This window comes from Microcaecilia unicolor, chromosome 1 (assembly GCF_901765095.1).
Source record: "Microcaecilia unicolor chromosome 1, aMicUni1.1, whole genome shotgun sequence".
NCBI lineage: Eukaryota > Metazoa > Chordata > Amphibia > Gymnophiona > Siphonopidae > Microcaecilia > Microcaecilia unicolor.
The window spans coordinates 34639412-34659226 of record NC_044031.1 but is presented as its reverse complement, the minus strand read 5'-3'; the positions used below and the strand labels follow the sequence as shown (position 1 = coordinate 34659226).

Below are 19815 nucleotides of genomic sequence, written 5' to 3'. Positions count from 1 at the left end.
GGGCATTCCAACCATCCACTACTATCTCCGAGAAAAAATACTTCCTGACATTTTTTTTTAGTCTGCCCCCCTTCAATCTCATTTCTCATTTCAAGTCAGGAGACCCGTGACATAATATAGGTTAGGAAAAACGTTCAAGCAGAATCCATGATATCTTTAAAATATATCTTGTAAGCAAAACAAATTTAATTAACCAGGGAGAGATTCTGAACTAATAAACTGACAAAGAGATACAGGTAAACTGGAATAGTGTAAAAAAAAATGTTTTGCTAACATAGGGTTAATCATTCTTACTATTTCTAAATTAAATGTAGATTCTTAGGCCTCTCTGAACTGTAGATTCTGTGACCTTGTGTACATGAGTTATAGAATGGGATGTGCCTAGATAACTTGCTTGAGAACCAGACAAGATGACTCCCAGTAGTCTAGAAATGTAACATGTTAGAAAATATGAAAGTGCTGACAGACATACAAGCAACAAGTTTCCTTTGTATTCCTGCACATAGAAAATGTATAAGAGACACAGGGAGGATTTTTAGTCAGACAACCTTCTGACTGCAGTTGGATCTGTCTCCTTGCAAGTAAATAAAGCCTGACTTGGTTTAATGATATTCGTGAGTATGTTAATTAAGATTTTTTTTAACAAATAGCCTTAGAGATCCTTTCCAGCGGTACCTAGTAGAGAGAACCCAGATGGAAAGACAAAAGTTATGGAAGAGGAGGAGGATGTGAACCCCATGATAAGAAGGAATAATAGAAAACAGCATTGACACAGACCATGGAAGAGATGCACAGACCAAGAAACAAACCCAACTGTTTTATTCCTTGAAAGAGTTTTTGAAGGTAACAACCTAAGACTAAGGTAGATCTATGAAGGTAATATTGCCAACTACAATGGAAATCCTGGGGAAGTTGAATATCCACAGAAGGAAATACAGGAAGGTGGCTATCAGGGGCTGAAAAACAACTGTGCAACCTTAAATACATCTATGACAACCAAGGAAAATAAAAAAAAAAAAACACCCTTTGCCGAGAGTAAAGAAGAGTGTTCTATTCAGACACAAAAACCTAAACGTCATTATAAGAGGAAGAGGGCATTAGATCTCTGAGACATGAGACACTCAGACAGGACAACATAAGATGGGGGCCTATCAGTCTGAGAAATAACACAATATTAGGGACTTCCTGCAGTTGTATGACACTCAGGCTCATTTTCAAAGCACTTAGCCTCCCAAAGTTCCATAGAAACCTATGGAACTTAGCCTCCCAAAGTGCTTTGAAAATATGCCTCACTGGGGGCTAATGCCAGTGCTATCAAGTTAGCTGCGCAAAACAGCTAGATTGTAGAATCACACAAAGTAGGTGGCTTGTGTAGCCTGAGCCATTTGAGTGACTGGCGAATCTGTACTAAATAGTTGTGCAGAGTAGTTGAGGCACCCAGTCATCCATCAAAACCAGTGAAGACAGTCTACTGAAACATCCATGGACCATAAGTAAATGCATCAAGAAAGCTAGAGGTGGTTGTGCAGCATTATCCATATAGATTTCTGCAGTACCTGGTGCCATACAGGCAGCAGAAGGATAGAGGTACCTGTGGTAACTGGAAACACACAGGTGGCCACTGCCTCTGAAGCCATATGCTTGCAGGCTTTAACTGAAGCCACATCTACCAATGCTGCACACAATATGATATAACATTCACTTGCCATAGCTGACATATGCGTGGAAGCAGACTATAATGCCCTACTTATAGTTATCACAGCCAATGACATGAAGTCAGCTGCTGACCGAGTTGCCACATAAATGTCCAGCCAATGTACCATAGACATCTGAAAGATCTGATGCCATATAAGCAGTTGATGCACATAAAATGGTAAGCAAACAGGGACTGTTGCAACTACACAACACAGGTAGATGTTGCAGGATAGCTAGACCGGCAACTGCTTTAGGAGAGCAACCCAGGCTGTCTCTGCTGTCGAACAACCCAGGCAGATGTCACCACTGTGTAATACCAGTGCCACTGAGCAACCATGCCACGGGGTGCACATGTACAACCCAGGTGCTTGGTGCAATTTGCAACACACACAGGGGTTGAGAAGCCCAGGAAGATATAGAATGGGAAAAAATGTTAAATTGGGCCAGCTCTAAATCATCAGTGGCTATCAAACTTCTGCTGCTGCACTATTTCTGTAACTGAAAAGAACTAATGCAACTATCCTGAATCTAACAAGCCAGATGAGTCATTGAAGCAGAGTACACCCATACAATTTGGTAGAACACAGCCAAGAGATGCATTGCACATTTTTTATCAGATAGAATTTTTTTTTTAAGAATAATACTGGTGATGAGAAAAAAAAAGCAAGTTTGGCTATTTATGCCAAAAAAAATAGCCGACTGGCTAAAGAAGATAAGAACAGTTAGTTCTTAGGAAAAACTAAATACAGTTAACTGCGATTGACTGACTGACTGACTGCTGCACATAAGAACAGACTTCGCCTAATTGATATTCAATTTAAATAGAGAGAAAAGCTGTAGAATCTGTACCTATTATTCAGGCAGCTACTATGAGCATCAAGGTGAATGTACCAGAAATTACAAAATGAAATCAAACTGCAGCATACACCAATGAACCAAAGAATAGGAGCACATGTCCTAGTATGGGTAAATTTTTTTTTGTTTTTAAACTTTAGGAGTGCTAATAAACGTTTCACTCCCTTACTGTGAATCAAACAGCCAGGAAACACTTGAAAAAAACAAACACCAGCTGACAAATGGAAAAAGGATTTTGGTGGGAAAAACTGTAATAGTCTGGAACACTGAGGAAAATTTAATGTCACACAAAAACAGTAGTTAATCCTCCTAATAGGAGAGTCAAAGAAATACTTGCTGCTTATAGTCAATCACACAGAACATTTCACTGCTTATAGAAACTGGAAGAACAAAGGTTCCTGTCAGTGATCCCTGCTGTGAGAAAAAGTCAAGCCAGATACCAATGAGAACTGAATAAGGAACAGAGGCACAAGCCCCAGAGTGCTGAAATAACTGAAATAAATCAAAATAGGCTCACCCAATGCAGGCTGACTTCCACAAGAGATGTTGGTGGTCCGGTGGGGAGTGGTAGGGATCTCAGAGCCCTCTATTGAGCTCAGGTATCTTTCAGAACAGCTGCCTTTTTTTTTTTAAACAGGAGCTTATGCCAAAGAAGATACCCTAACTAAATCCCAGGCATTAAACTGGGTCAGGAGAACAAGCCCAGGAGGGCATCCCCAACTGTACTGGAACACAACTGAGCAACTGGTTCATGGTGAAAAAACCCAAATAGGCACCCCTAAACTCAACCAAGTCTCAGTATAAAACTGGTTCATGAGCAGAACCCCCCCCCCCTAAAAGTTAGTTAAATCTCAACTGAAACTAGCTATAAACCTGGTTAGGAGCAGGGCTATTAGCCAGTCATCTATTCGGGAGACAGAGAAAATACTCAACATTCATTGCTGCATAATACCCTTAAAGAGCGAGTCACCAGAACCATTTTCTTCCTCGTCTCCATCTGGTGGTAGAGAGACACAATCCATTGGTCTGGACTGGTCTGACAGGATGCTACAGAAAAACAGTTTTCATATCCACTTCATCCATAGCCTAGGATTTTTTTTTTAATTACTATTGTAAGAGGATTCTCAGCTAGTAAATCAGGAGACAAGAGGCAAATGGTTCCAGAGGCATGACAGCTTTTATTAGCTAGCTGACACAGTACTAAGTTCAGACTCAGGATACTGTGCCCCGAGCATCACCTGACACTCGTTCTTATACACTCTTATCAGTAGTCATGCGCAGTTACAGACAGAGGGTCTTACACAAAACCCAGGAAATGAAACTTATCTTTGGTTTTGCACACAACCCTCTATTTCCAACACTGGTTTCTAGTCTATTCACAGTTATTTGGCATTGCATATACCATATAAGGCAACATACTGATAAGCAGCACAAGTTCCAGCTGGTTTCTGCTATCTGGTTACAGCTGCTTCCTCTGAGCTAACTGTCAGCTTGCAAGCTACAGTGTTTCATCTAAGTTTAGCAAGCCTTACATTTCAGAAAAGGCACAGAAGGAGAGAAAATTTATTGAAAATGTATTTCACAGAAAAAGCAAAGTTAATGGCTGCCATGTTACAAGTTACAGCTTCTTTTAGCTAAGCACAATAGATTGTCCTTTACAGCAAAATCTAACTCTAGTATAAACTGACTCCAGTTTCAGCAAAACAGTCAAGCTGCCCCCCCCCCCCCACACTATGAAAATGAAAAGCAACTACTTTCCCCCACAATCTGCAGCACTAGTTGATAAATGCTAAAAGAAAAACCAGAGGATAAATCTGAGGTCTACGCAAAGTAAGGTTTCCAGCTGGGAACATAACAGCTGACACTTCTATCTCTGTACACAGAAATGACTCATTCAGCAGAAGACAAAGCTTTTTCCCCTCAACCAGAATCTGATGAGACACTTACTGACTGATTCCCTCCCGCTATTTTTAGGCTGGAAAGTTTTTTTACCCAACTTGGCAACCATTGCTTTTTGAAGAGGGGGGGGGGGGTCTACACTACTGCTTAGCTGCATTTTCTGTTCTTGAACAAATGTAAGTTGCATGGATTGAGAGAACACCTGTAACTGCTTGCAGTAAGGGAGCTTGAATCCCTGTCCAAAGAATCAGTGCTGCTGTATAGCCAGTTTAACATTTAAAAGGTCTTGTGAAAGTGGAGGCTTATGCTTTTGTGTGTGTGTGTCTTAAAAAAAAAGTTGTTTTGAGTCATAAGTACATAAATACATACGTTATGCCACACTGGGAAAAAAATCAAAGGTCCATCGAGCCCAGCATCCTGTCCACGACAGCGGCCAATCCAGGCCAAGGGCACCTGGCAAACTTCCCAAACGTACAAACATTCTATACATGTTATTCCTGGAATTGTGGATTTTTCCCAAGTCCATTTAGGAGTGGTTTATGGACTTGTCCTTTAGGAAACCGTCTAACCCCTTTTTAAACTCTGCTAAGCTAACCACCATCACGTTCTCCGGCAACGAATTCCAGAGTTTAATTATGTGTTTCTCCGATTTGTTTTAAATTTACTACACTGTAGTTTCATCGCATGCCCCCTAGTCCTAGTATTTTTGGAAAGCTTGAACAGACGCTTCACATCCACCTGTTCCACTCCACTCAATATTTTATATACCTCTATCATGTCTCCCCTCAGCCGTCTCTTCTCCAAGCTGAAAAGCCCTAGCCTCCTTAGTCTTTCTTCATAGGGAAGCCGCCCATCCCCGCTATCATTTTAGTCACCCTTCGCTGCATTTTTTCCAATTCTACTATATCTTTCTTGAGATGCGGTGACCAGAATTAAACACAGTACTCAAGATGCAGTCGCACCATGGAGCGATACAACGGCATTATAACATCCTCACACCTGTTTTCCATACCTTTCCTAATAATACCCAACATTCTATTCGCTTTCCTAGCCGCAGCAGCACACTGAGCAGAAGGTTTCAGTGTATTATCGATGACAACACCCAGATCCTTTTCTGATCCGTAACTCCTAACGTGGAACCTTGCATGACGTAGCTATAATTCGGGTTCTTTTTTCGCACATGCATCACCTTGTACTTGCTCACATTAAATGCCATCTGCCATTTAGCCGCCCAGTCTCCCAGTCTCGTAAGGTCCTTCTGTAATTTTTCACAATCCTGTCGCGAGTTAACGACTTTGAATAACTTTGTGTCATCAGCAAATTTAATTACCTCGCTAGTTATTCCCATCTCTAAATCATTTATAAATATACTAGCCGTTCAGCCCGTAAAAATGGGCTAGTATAGGTGGGGGAGTTGAAAGGCCCCCCACCCCACCGCCGAGTTCGCCGCTGCCACTCCCCCTCCGAGTTCGTCCCCCCCCCAGGAGCCGTCGCCACCCATCTTCCACCTGGTTGGGCCCTCGCTCCGCTATTGAAACAGTGAGGGCACGCAGCACACAGCTCTACTGCTGAGCTGCCGTGGCCTTCCTTCTTCTCTGCCTGTGTCCCGCCCTCATGTGACATAACGTCGTCGAGGGCGGGACACAGGCAGAGAAGAAGAAGGAAGGCCGAAGGCAGCTCAGCAGAGCTGTGTGCTGCGTGCCCTCGCTGTTTCAATAGCGGAGCGAGGGCCCGACCGGGTGGAAGGTGGGTGGCGGCGGCGACTCCGGGTGGGGGGAGCGTTAACGATGGCGGTGTCCCTCGCAAATGCGCAGTAGAGACCCTCTCTGTTCCACCCTCGTCATCACGTATTGACGTGGGGGTGGGGCAGAGGGTCTCTACTGCGCATTTGCGAGTGAGTACGACACTCGCCATTTATATATATTGATTAAAAAGCAGTGGTCCTAGCACAGATCCCTGAGGAACCCCACTAACTACCCTTCTCCATTGTGAATACTGCCCATTTAACCCCACTCTCTGTTTCCTATCCTTCAACCAGTTTTTAATCCACAATAGGACATTTCCTTCTATCCCATGACCCTCCAATTTCCTCTGTAGCCTTTCATGAGGTACCTTGTCAAATACCTTTTGAAAATCCAGATACACAATATCAACCGGCTCCCCTTTGTCCACATAAAGTGGAATCCACCTCAAAACCTACAAATGTGTTTTCAGTGTGAATACACAGATAAACCCCTATTTTTCTGACCCTTGGAAAGCACCAGATTTCTTAAAAATAAAATAAACCACTAAAATTCAAAACAACAACTTCTCTAGGAGCAGAAGCCTCTAGTTATATGTTCTGAATTTCTAATTCATAATAGATTTTCTAAATGTTAAACATCTATAGCTATCCCAGTATCCCAGATACTGTATTGTAAAAATTGATTCTTACAACAAATTACTTTCTTATTCATTATTCTTTGTTATGTATCCTGTACTGTTTATTGTAAGCCACAAAGCAACCTTTTAGGGTGGATAGTGTTCCTTTTATTATCGACCAGATAGAGGAAAGAGTTTTCAGTTATGGCACAGTATAAACGGGGACCTCCCTGTTGGGTTAAGATTCAGCTACAGATTGTATGTGCAACACCATTACATTGGGAGTCAAGATAAGTAATCAGTAGTTTCATACAGTAGCATATTGTAAAGCAGAAAACATTAAGATATTTTTTTTAGAGACAGATATACTCTGGGATCTCTGTTTTTTGGATACAGGCATATATCCATTGTCTACCCTTTCGATCAAGTCCATTTTTTATATTTTTGGACATTTGATAGTGTGGAGTTTTTTTGTGTGTGTGTGTGTGTGGGGGGGGGGGGGGGGGGCTGGATGGTGCTGCGCTGGGCCCATGCCTTATAGTCCGTTTATCTTGGGCTGGGTGGTGTTACTGAAACCCCTTTTTTTCCTCTACTTATGCTGAAAGATTTGCATAGAATTGTGGGTGACAATTGATTCTTGTATCCTGTAACAATATACACAGGTAGTGTGAAACCGTGACTTTGGAGTTTCAAATTAATTGCAAGCTTGAGTGTATCATACAGTATAAATCATCACAAGAACAAAATATAAGAAAACCAATGGACTGCATTAGAGGTTTATAGCCCATTTATGTTTAAAGAAAAGAGATCTGCAAGAAACTAAATATTTATTTTTATTTTGACTTATAAAACCATTTGCCCCTGAAACATGTTCAAACAGAATAATCCATTTGTGTATCTGAATTGTAAACTTCTACAAAACAGATGAAGATGTGATTCCATGTGCCCCAACGAAAGGAGAGTGTAATTCTACTTCCATTTAATTTCAATATATTCCATCATCTTTATAACACCAGGCTTCCCAAGGCAGACTGCAACTGTTATCATGAACCCATCAGGAAATGGAATATCCTCACTGAAATCTGGCCATCTGTATTGTTTCGAAGAACAGCGAAGAAAAATGAGCACAAACTACAGAGTTTATAATTGCAGTTTCTACCAGCTAGAATAATTTTTGAAGCTGTTTTAGTGACACTGTTCAATTGTTATTTCTTTTCTCCTCCACCTTTTAAGGCACTGCCTTTAGGCTTGTTACAGATGGAGCAACGATAAAGAACGACAACGTGGACGCAGCAGCTCATCATATGTTTGCTTGCTTTGTTTTGAGTGAATGGCAATGACGGCTGCGCGGGGGAGTGGAAACAGAGATTAACCACATTGGCTTCCTTGCTTACAGTGGACTCGATAGGCTCACTTCCATTCCTGTCTATTAAACTTCCTTGGCAGTCTCTGTCATAAACGCTCAAGGAGGTTTCCTTGTTAAAGGTACTCTTGAGTCTTGATTCTCCCCGCATCTAGCTTTGGTCACATGGTCACAGTGCGCGGGATGGCGGGAGTTGTAGTTCAGTTACTGGCTTGATGCGCTCTGTAAAAAAAAGGAATTTGTGCCTGACTGACTACAAATCCCAGCTGACTCTTCCTTCCCCCAGATCCCCTCGCTCGTCCAACCGATGATGATGACTCGAGGTTGATTATGTAGTTATGTATTTTAGAGAGAAAGATGCTGGGGATTTGTGTTGCTGCTAAGTGAATACTCTCATGCATTTCCAGCTCTTGAAGAAATGTAAGTTGCATGGATTGGGAGAACAGCTGTGACTACTGCCCATGAGTGAAAGGAGAATTAGTGCTGCTCTGTAACCAGTTTAACATAAAAGGCCCTGTTGTGAAAGAGTAGGGTCATAGTTTTTGTGTGTACAAGAGCTGTGTGAATGTGAGAGAAGGGGAAACTGAAGTGTGCATGTGAAGGTCCAGTAAAATTATACAAAAAGTGTTTTAGCAGGTTGTGTTTGGGTGGTAGAATGAAATTCACCTTAGAAACCACGAATTTCTTTTCACAATAAACAATGTGAATACACAGATAAATCCCTATTTTTTTGATCCTTGAAAAGCACCAAGTTGCTTAAAAATAAACGTCTAACCCCCTTCTCATCCCCAGGAGCAGCAGCTCTAGTTAAGTTAAGGTTAAGCAGAAAGAGGGAATGAACCCAATCGCTTTGCAAATGATCCAGAAGAGAAGAATAAGGTACAGCAAAGCATGATTTTGTAGTGCATTAATCATCAACTAACTCTTAATTTATCGAAGTTTCTATGATGGAGTGAAAGGTAGTAGTTATAGAAGAGGACAAGGCAGTTTAAAAGGTGGAATTCCCTGCAGCTCAAAAACTACCCCAACTGCCAGAACTCCCCACCAAAGTACTCCATCCTTCAAAACAACTCTGTTACAACTACCCCCTACCCTCAAACTACCTTCTCACCTGTCAGCACCCACAAAACTACCCATCCAAACTTCCCTGGTCTCCAAAGCAATACCTCTTCAATTGCAACACCATCTCACAAACTGCTCACATTATTTACCCACTACCCCACTTTCTGCCCCAACCCCCACTAGTGACTCATGTTATATGTGTATATTTATTGAAGAACTTAGGTATTTATTTCAGAGGATGTTTGTATATGTTGGGGGTCATTATTTCTTTGAGAGTGGTGGTTTCCTTCCCTTGCCCTTTTGCACTGCTACTCACCCCTTTACATACCCCCCCCCCCAGCTCGCCACATTTATTTTTAACTGCTGATATGATCCCCCTCCTTCCTCTTTGCATTCTCCCTATTCCTTCCCACCCATATATCCTTGCACTTTCTCTCCCTTCCATTTCTGGCTTTCCCTCTTGCATGCCTCTCTTTCCCTCTGACCTATTTGCATTCTTCTATCTTTTCATGCTCTTTCCTCCTGTCCCTTACTATCACCTGCCTAACTCCTCTTTCTGTGCTGGTGGGAGTTGGGTCTTGTCTATGTACTGCAGACTTTTCAGGGTCTTTACTGCTCCTTTTCAGATAGAGGACTTTGGCCTCCCCACCACCTGCATCTTCTCCATCACTCCCTGTCCTGCTCTTTCCTCATTCTAACTTACATAAATTCATCTGTCTATTTCCACATGGACAGGTGGAGATGCAGACAGACAAATGCTCCTCAATAGGTGCTGTTACTTATGTGAACCCTGTGTAAAAAAAAAAAAAGGCCAGTGCAGAAAAAGTGTTGGGCAATCATTTCTTCTGGTGGCTCTCAGCATCTCTTGTGATTTATGTATTTATTTATTGGAATTTATTAACTGCCTTTATGAAGAGATTCACCCAAGTTTTAACCCACACATAAGTTTGGACTTTAATAGGCGTAATGCATTCTGCTGACCCCTATCAGTATTACTTCATGATCTTCAGAATTCCGTCCCTGTTCTTTCTTTCTTTCTTTCATCAGGCGTTAACAGCTGTTTCCTTATCATCCCTTCAGATTGGTCCAGACTGCACTCCTACCAGCAGATGCAGACTTGAGAACTGAGTGAGCCTATATGTAGCCTGTGCATTCCTCAGTGTGCCGTATTTTTCAGACTCCAGCAGATGGTGAACATGGTAAGCCTGTGCAGTCTGGATTAGTTTGATGGAACCGCTTGGTCTGGTCTCTGTTTATTTAAAATAATTTGTGGAACGGTGTATATCCCTTTATTTTTTGTTTTCCTTTCCCTCAAAGTACTGTCTGGAGTATTTTTGGGCTAGCAAGGTCTGAGGCCCATAGAGGTTTCTTCTGCCCTGGGGATGTCAAACCCGGATGACCGGGTCCTTTCCCCACCCCCCCATCCATCCTGCTTTTGGTTACCCCCATATTTTGGGTGAGCTGAAGAGGTGAAGTGTGCCTTAATTCTTCTATCCCGGTGCAGGGCAGAGAACTTTGAGAGCTGTGTGGAACAACATTAATTAAAAAAGAAAAAGGAAACAGCTTTAGTCTGCTCGCAGTGCTGTTTGTGCTTCTAGTAGGTTCACCATGTTCACCAGCAGTCAGTGTCAGTCGTGCTATTAGGCAACGCAGAAAGTAGGAGGGAGCATTGCGGGGCTTGGCCCTGAAATGCTGTAAGTCCTGTTGGTGCTGGGGGATGGATTCCTTTGGGGTGTGCCGGCTTTACAGATTGCTGAAAGAAGCAGGACTGCCTCTGCCAGCCACATCCTTGGAACCACTCAGTTGAGATACCTGTGGGGATTGTGTTGGACATTACTACTACTATTTAGCATTTCTATAGCGCTACAAAGCGTACTCAGCGCTGCACAAACATAGAAGAAAGACAGTCCCTGCTCAAAGAGCTTACAATCTAGTAGACAAAAAATAAAGCAAACATCAATTAAAGTGTAGAGGAAAAAGGAGAGGAAGGTAGGTGGAGGTGAGTGGATACAAGTGGTTACGAGTCAAAAGCAATGTTAAAGAGGTGGGCTTTCAATCTAGATTTAAAGATGGTCAAGGATGGGGCAAGATGTAGGGGCTCAGGAAGACTATTCCAGGCGTAGGGCGCAGCAAGACAGAAGGAGCGAAGTCTGGAGTTGGCACTCAGCGGAGAAGGGAACAGATAAGAAGGATTTATCCAGGGAACGGAGTGCACGGGAAGGGGTGTAGGGAAGGACGAGTGTGGAGAGATACTGAGGAGCAGCAGAGTGAGTACATTTATAGGTTATTAGAAGAAGTTTGAACAGGATGTGAAAACGGATAGGGAGCCAGTGAAGTGACTTGAGGAGAGGGGTAGTATGAGTAAAGTGACCCTGGCGGAAGACGAGACGGGCAGCAGAGTTTTGAACCGACTGGAGAGGGGTGCTGATTTCAGCAAGAATTGCTGCTTTCTTGGGGCCAGCTTTGGTTCATGACCAGCCGCCGAGATTGAAGGCCATGCTTTCTCCTCAGGCCAGGGAGCTTCTGATCTGCAGGGGGAGACCTTTTGGGGTGGAGTTTTCCCCAGACCATTCTGGCCAAATATAAGGCCTTTTGTTTAAAAAGGGCTGGTGTTCGCTTGACTGAATCTTCAGAGGGGTCCTGAGAGGGACCCAGTGCACAACATGACCTGAGCTGGATTGAGTGAAGGACCTGGATGAAGGATCTCTCCAGTCCCAGGACGAATTGCCTCTTGAGGAGGACCTCAAGATCAGTCTGAGTTTCCGAAGGAGAAGGACTGGACGGAGGATTTATCTTCCAAGGGGATTCTTTCGTAGTCTGCATTTTTCACAGGAATGAGCCTCAAGAGCTAATTTCTCAGGTTATCTCAGTTGTAAGTTGTGGAAGCAAGGAAACTGGGTTCAAAATCTACAAAATAGTAGTGTGACTCATACATTACTAATTTTTACCACTTAGCAATATTAAATGTATAAATATGAAATCTTTATTCCTCAATATTTTAAACTACATATATCATCACTTCTATATAAACTCCCAAACCATTTGTTGACCCTCTGGAATACACACTACACTAAATCACACTGAATCAACATACCAACAACTCCTCACTGCCTACACCCATTGTTCATATCCAGCAACAGGAGAGCAAGCTTCAAATCTGTAAAAATGTCTGTCCGTTCTTATACAGTGCTTGTATTCCAAGTCAGATATTTGCATAAAAATTCAAGCTTGTGTGAGAGTCCTCCAAACACGACTCAGCGTAATTGTTCCAAAGAGAAAACCCACTTCTGGGATGGAAGAACAGAAATGTCTTGCTCAAAGGAAATCTCTTACTGTCACAGCATTTCTGTTCTTTGATCCCAGACTAGACTGTTGAATTACCAGTACTGGGGGAGGCCAGGGGGACCGAGAAGCAGCATAGGAAAGTGTTGCTTGAGTATATATGTAGGACAGATAAGTTTTGCCATTTGGATTATTTGTATTGTTGGGCGGTCAGAAATGAGGTGAGTCACCTTCTAAGACGTCTGTTGCTCAATGGAAAAAAAGAAAGGATTGCATTAGCTTATGTTCTGAAGGGATGGCCAGTGTCATAGGTCCTGAAGGCTCATTTGACCAAGGGACAGGCAGCCTCTTGTGGAAAGTAGTTTGGTCATGCTGCAGGGTGGAGTAGGGCAGGGCTCTTAGGGACCCTCCCTTGAAGGTCAAATGTCTGGTGCTTCCCAGCACTCTGGACTGGTCTGGAGGGGTAATAAGGAAGGACAAATTAGGTCTTACCGCTAATTTTCTAACCTTTAGTCCATCCAGACCAGTCCAGAGCCACCCTGGTTGGGGGATGACTTCTGTCCTTCTTTGGTGTAGGTGTGTTTTAGTTTGAGAGTGCTTTCAACAATTTCTGTGTGAACGCTCATATGTGGGAGAACAGTATTCTGACAGAGAGATGTACTGGGATTTAGTTATCTGCTTTGTTACAAAATCATGACACCCTGAGGTCTGCACAGGCTTGATAAACTCCCGAGTGAGCCTGTAAAGTTCTCAGTCTGCATCTGTTGGTAGGAGTGCATAACCCAGCAGTCTGGACCGGTCTGGAGGGATTAAAGGAAAGAAAATGAGCAGGAAAGACCTATTTCTCCTTGGGAGCCTGTAGGTCCAGTGCAGAGTTTCCTGTGTTTATCGTACTTTCGGTTTTTATCTCCAAAGGCTGAGGATGTCAGTGCCCCCAGTTCATTCATAATCCTGTGAATGAACCCTGGAAGCATCAGAAGCAAAAAGGAAAATGCCTGCAGGAACTTCTGCTGAGGTAGGAGATTTCTCCCCGATTTCCTGCCCTTTGTGTATTACCTAGAGCATAACTGAGGATGGAAAAAGCAGTTTGGAAGTCTCCTGATTTATAAGGAGATAGAGCAGGAGTCCCCAAAAGTGGCATTTTATGCCCCAGGTTCTGTGTGTGACACGTTTCCTATTGATATAATCCTGCTCTGGGACTGAGTTGTATCTGTGAATTATATATATACACAGAAACCTTTCCCCCTGTCCTTTTGATTCCCAGTGCTTGGAGGTCTCCTGATAGTGGTGATGCAGATGGTGTTGAGTGTGTTTCTGGTTTGTGTTTCAGGTGCCAATATCCTTTGAGGACATCTTCATCTATTTCTCCCAGGAGGAGTGGGAGAATTTACAAGAAGAGCAGAGGGAACTGTACAAGGATGTGATGAAGGAGAATTATGAAATGCTGATCTCATTGGGTAGGGGGAGAATTTTACATTTTCTTAGCAGCCCTGGAACATATAATCAGTACCAGGACTGGGAGGTAGACTAAGGGGGAAAAGAGGGAAATGCAGGACAAAGGAGAGGAGGGAGAGAGAAATAGGGATGGTGGACAGATAGACTGGTGGCTGCACTTCTATCTTCCTATGTGTGTGAGAGGGGCCTGGATCATCATCTCTTCCTTCCCAGATCTGGAGCCCCCTCTTCTGATCCTCCCTTTCCCACCCTTCCCATAAGAACATAAGTGTTGCCATACTGTGACAGACCGAAGGTCCATCAAGACCAGCATCCTGTTTCCAACAGTGGCCAATCTGGTCACAAGTACTTGGCAAGATCCCAAAACACTACAATATATTTTATGCTTCTTATCCTAGAAATAAGCAGTGGATTTTCTCCAAGTCCATCTTAATAATGGCTTATGGACTTCTTTTAAGAAGTTATCCAAAGCTTTTTTAAACCCTGCTAAGCTAACTGCCTTTACCACATTCTCTGGCAATGAATTCCAGAGTTTAATTACACATTGAGTGAAGAAATATTTTCTGATTTGTTTTAAATCTACTGCTTTGTAGCTTCAATTGTGTGTCCCCTAGTCCTAGTATTTTTGAAAGAGAAAACAAGCGGTTCATGTCTACCCGTTTCACTCCACTCACTATTTTATAGACCTCTATCATATCTGAGAGTGTATAACATTTTTCTCAGACTTGCAGGGCCAAAAATATTTCTTCTTCAACTGAGGGTTTAAGTGCTTTTGTTCATTAAAGTTGTTGGAATTCTTTCTGCTGGAAGCTTTTTTTAAATCTTGGGTTTGTGGAAATCAACTCTAGAGTGATTATGGCAAAACCTAATGCAGTATTCTTACCCCAGGAGCAGGCTTTCTGACTGTCACCCTTGATATTATATCCTTAATTGAACGAGGGGAAGAGCCGTACATCAGGGATGAGCCAGGATCAGAGGAAGGAGAAATTGGGAAAAGCAGCCGCTCAGGTGAGTCCAGTAATAAGAGGGATGTGCAGAGATGAAGAGTAGGGATATGCATTCATTTGAAATGGTATGTCTCATGCCATTTTGTGTTGGTTTTTGTCTGAATGGACTGGAAAGAACCTCCAAATTTGAGGTTCTTTTTTTTTTTTTCATAAATAGTGTGCACTATTGGCAAAGAGAATACGCTCTTCCAAAAGAATGCACACTGTTAATAATATTACTTATAAAAGGAAAACATTTTTTTTTTAACCCAGAGCAAAATAAAATTTCCTTAAACGATGTGGAAACTAAGCAAAACAAACGCAGCCCTAATGAAGATGGATTAGGCAGCACAAGGATGTGATGAAGGAGAATTATGAAATGCTGATCTCATTGGGTAGGGGGAGAATTTTACATTTTCTTAGCAGCCCTGGAACATATAATCAGTACCAGGACTGGGAGGTAGACTAAGGGGGAAAAGAGGGAAATGCAGGACAAAGGAGAGGAGGGAGAGAGAAATAGGGATGGTGGACAGTGAGTGTGAGAGTGAGCAGCTAGTGTGTGTGCTTGTGTGTCTCTGTGTGTGAGTGAGTGAGTGAGAGAGAGTGCTTGTGAGCTGTTAGTACTCCCTGTCTCATTGGAGGTTCAGTGTCTCCTTGTAGTCAGTTGTTGGAGCTGTGTGGCGGTGGAGGTTCAGTGTCTCCTTGTAGTCAGTTGTTGGAGCTGTGTGGCGGTGGAGGTTCAGTGTCTCCTTGTAGTCAGTTGTTGGGGCTGTGTGGCGGTGGAGGTTCAGTGTCTCCTTGTAGTCAGTTGTTGGAGCTGTGTGGCGGTGGAGGTTCAGTGTCTCCTTGTAGTCAGTTGTTGGAGCTGTGTGGCGGTGGAGGTTCAGTGTCTCCTTGTAGTCAGTTGTTGGAGCTGTGTGGCGGTGGAGGTTCAGTGTCTCCTTGTAGTCAGTTGTTGGAGCTGTGTGGCGGTGGAGGTTCAGTGTCTCCTTGTAGTCAGTTGTTGGAGCTGTGTGGCGGTGGAGGTTCAGTGTCTCCTTGTAGTCAGTTGTTAGAGCAGTTTGAAAGGCAGGCTCGTTTTTTCAGTCTTGTGCCGGTCTCCCTCCCCCCATACATGTTGTTGTTGTTGTTCCGCCCCTTCTGCTGACTCCTGCTGTTCAGTGAGCCAAAGGGGCGGGACAGCCATGTCTTTGCTTCATGCTGCAAAGCAGGACTTGTGTGTGTGTGTGTGCTGCGAGTGAATGCACCTGTTTACCTTTTTCTGTTGGCCCCAGAACGTTTTTTGATCCCTGCTTGGTTTCTGCTGCGGATTTTTTTGTTGCCTCGGCCACTTCGTCATTCCTGCTGTGCCCTTGTACATGGTGGTTCTCTTCTCCATCCTCCCTCCCTCTCCCACCGATGTCCATGCCCCCTCCTTCCCTCCCTTTTGGCTGCATTACGTCCTCCTTCAATTTCCACGCTCCCTCCCCTCCTCTCCCTATTGGCTGCATTACGTCCTCCTTCGTTTTCCACGCCCCCTCCCCTCCCTATTGGCTGCATTACGTCCTCCTCCGTTTTCCATGCCCCCTCCTTCCCTCCCTATTGGCTGCATTACGTCCTCCTCCGTTTTCCATGCCCCCTCCCCTCCCTATTGGCTGCATTATGTCCTCCTCCGATTTCCACGCCCCCTCCTTCCCTCCCTATTGGCTGCATTACGCCCTCCTCCGTTTTCCACGCCCCCTCCCCTCCCTATTGGCTGCATTATGTCCTCCTCCGATTTCCACGCCCCCTCCTTCCCTATTGGCTGCATTACGTCCTCCTCCGATTTCCACCCCCCCTCCTTCCCTCCCTATTGGCTGCATTATGTCCTCCTTCGATTTCCACGCCCCCTCCTTCCCTCCCTATTGGCTGCATTACGTCCTCCGATTTCCATGCCCCCTCCCCTCCCTATTGGCTGCATTACGTCCTCCTCCGATTTCCACGCCCCTCCCCTCCCTATTGGCTGCATTACGTTCGGTACAGGAACAGGAGCTGCTGGTGGAGGCGGGGTTTGGATTGTTGCTCCTTGAACGTTCGGTCTCTACTGCGCATTTGCGGGTGAGTACGGTCACTCGCAATTTATATGTTTGATTAGGCATTACCCTGAATACCTTCTGAATGCTATTCCTTATATAATACATGCTTATTAGGTGTATCATTACTATTATGCTAACATTGTATTATATCTCTGGTAGTTGAATTCTAGTGCTGTTAAATGTGTATATTTTTGATAATTTCATGTTGGTTCTATTATTAGGTTTCAGTTTACTGTTTTTAAGTTTACCTCATTTATTGTATTTGTTTATTCTTGGTTATTTTACTGTTGTTATACTGTTAACAAAATTGTAAGTTTTATGTTAAATTGCGCCTGCCGTACCCTGCCTTTGGTGAATCTCTTCATAAAGGCGGTTAATAAAGCCCAATAAATAAATAAGCGAGAGGTGCTTGGGAATTAAAAGTATAGTTTTTATTTAACTCAAATGAATAGGTACACCACTGTTGATCTGGTTTCAGAGTTCATTGTATTTTATTACTGTTTAATAAGGACTTCATATAAATTAAAAAAAAAAAATGAATAGGTATACAGATGAATTAACAATTTAAATGATTTTCTGCTTAAAACATGTAGAAACATATAATCTGTGTTTCAATAAGATGTTATCTTTTAATGTTTTACACATATTTACTGTAGCTTACCCCCTGTTTGCTCAAATGGACTTAGACTGTGGTATCAGCTATCGGGCCAGTACTGTTCCAAAAAGAGTCTGATTTCAAAACAGAATTTCACTGTAGCAGCTTTTCTGATGTTAGCTCAATTTGAATAAAGCTTTCTTACCTCTGCTCAGGGAGAGATCCTTGCTCTACTCTTTGGTGAGACATCTTTCTCCGTGGCACATCTTTCAAGCCCTCTGCAGGGCTGGAGGCCACCTTTTTTCACAGATGGTACTTAAGATGGCCGACTAGAAGGTCACGGGAGCGAAATGCTCCGCTGACCCAAGCCAAAAACGACAAAAATCGGACCGATCTGACGAGCGCAAAGACTCAGGGAGGACAGCAACCCAATAATTGGGCACTGACTGATCCGAACCGCCGAGCCATCCGATAGACGATCTGATTGCCTGGGCTGCCATCTCACCCGGGTCAGGTCGGTGCAACGAGCCAACTGACCACTACGAGGCCATGAAACAGTGGAGATCAGAGGACCGGTACACGACCCTGAATCGCTAAAGCCCATACCCTAGAGATCTTCAACACAGGGGAACCGCTGAATGCGAAACATCCCCACAGAGTACAGCGCACCACCCGGAACAAGTGAGTTGGAGCTAGGGCCCGTCCACAGCCCTGACCCTCCCTTGTGGCCGAGCCGCGACCCTTGAAGAAAGCGACCCCGCCGGCCCGAGCTGACATCCGCTGGATGCACACGGGGACAGCAACCGAGCGCACGAACCCGATGTGAACCACCGAACGAAGGATTTAGATAGCAATCTGACCTGCACCAGCGTCTAGCGGAACTCCTCCTCCGGTTTCTTCAGGTAGGCGCCGAGTTGCAAAACTATCGATTGTTCGCTGCCCAGGGGACGACGTATGAGCCTGGAAGGGCAAGGCTTTAACGGTCCCCTTTCTTTTTGAATGCAGCATTTCAGTTTGAAAAGGAAAAAAAAGAACAGCAGCAGAAGAACTCTTCGACTGTCTCGCTATTCTCGGCGTGTCAGCGCCATCTTGACTCCTCCCCCATTGGAAGAGTTTTTTTTTATCATTTTGGTTGCAGCGTAGTCACATTCATTGTCAGTATTTGATTAAACCAACAATTCAACATTATAAACTGAAAATATTTTACTCACCGTCAACTTTAAGGGTGTTTTCCTCTCCCCCTCTGAGATACACGCATAGCATATGATGAGAATGGGATATAAAATACACCTGCTTGTTCTTGATCTGTCCTTGCTATTTTTGGGTCAGAGACTGTAGAAGTCTGCCCAGTACTGGACTACCTAGATAGTGAGACTTGAACTTGAAATTTTCCCTTGCCTTGAAGCAGGTGTAAATGCCAACATCTAGATTCTTAAAAATAGCCTCTAGTCTCGGTCAGACGCAGCCAAGCCAGAAGGACCCGTGATCACCGCCACCCTCCCTGGCTGGAACAGCCTGGGTGCGGACCGACGGATCCATGGAGACGATCGCTCACAGAGGACACGGAAAGTGACTCAAACATACACGACCAAGACATCGCTCCAACGTGGGCTGCACCAGACCGAATAGGACTGACTGGTGGAATACTAGCGGACCGCGACTGCGAAGACCTCACTAAGCTCCAACGCGAGCGAGAGGTACTGGATTCCCGCCTGCAGTCTTGGTCAGATTCAGCCAGACCCGATAGACCCGAGATCGCCGCCCCTCCCTACCTGGAACGGCCTCACTCGCAGAGAACACAGAAGCGACCCAAACTCACTATCCAAACTCATAGTGCTAGTAGGGGTAAGTCGCAGCTGCACCGCCCGACCCGATACCTGGCTCTGAACACACCGCCAGTGGCGTCTAGGCCTCACCACGAGGACAACATCATCCACGTGGCCTCGTGAACCCCGATTCACACCGAGCGCACCCATCCGTCGTGAAACCCGCGCTGGAGCCCGATCCACTGACAGAACTTCGAACTAACTCTCTGTAACATCTCGCTGAAACACTAAACCAGTAAGTGCTCCTCAAATGCTTTTACCTATTGCAACCAGTTAAAACTTAAAACTGTCCCGAGGACTTCTTGCCTGTACTACTCCTCACATGCTTTCGCTCCTCATATGCTTTTACCTATTGCAGCCAGCCAAATCTGTCCCCGACGAC

The 19815-nt window shown here is 44.1% G+C and overlaps 1 protein-coding gene across 2 annotated transcripts in view; it reads left to right on the top strand.

Annotated features, from left to right (window-relative positions):
- Positions 1-8477: 8477 nt before the first annotated feature.
- LOC115464629 (zinc finger protein 271-like) overlaps positions 8478-19815 on the top strand; it is a 72529-nt gene continuing 61191 nt past the window's right edge. For both annotated transcript variants that reach the window (XM_030194993.1, XM_030195001.1), the window contains exons 1-5: positions 8478-8593; positions 8966-9052; positions 13433-13532; positions 13848-13974; positions 14861-14980. In XM_030194993.1, the coding sequence (XP_030050853.1) occupies positions 13509-13532; positions 13848-13974; positions 14861-14980 (271 nt within the window). In that variant the 5' untranslated portion in view covers positions 8478-8593; positions 8966-9052; positions 13433-13508. The remainder of the gene's footprint in view (positions 8594-8965; positions 9053-13432; positions 13533-13847; positions 13975-14860; positions 14981-19815) is intronic.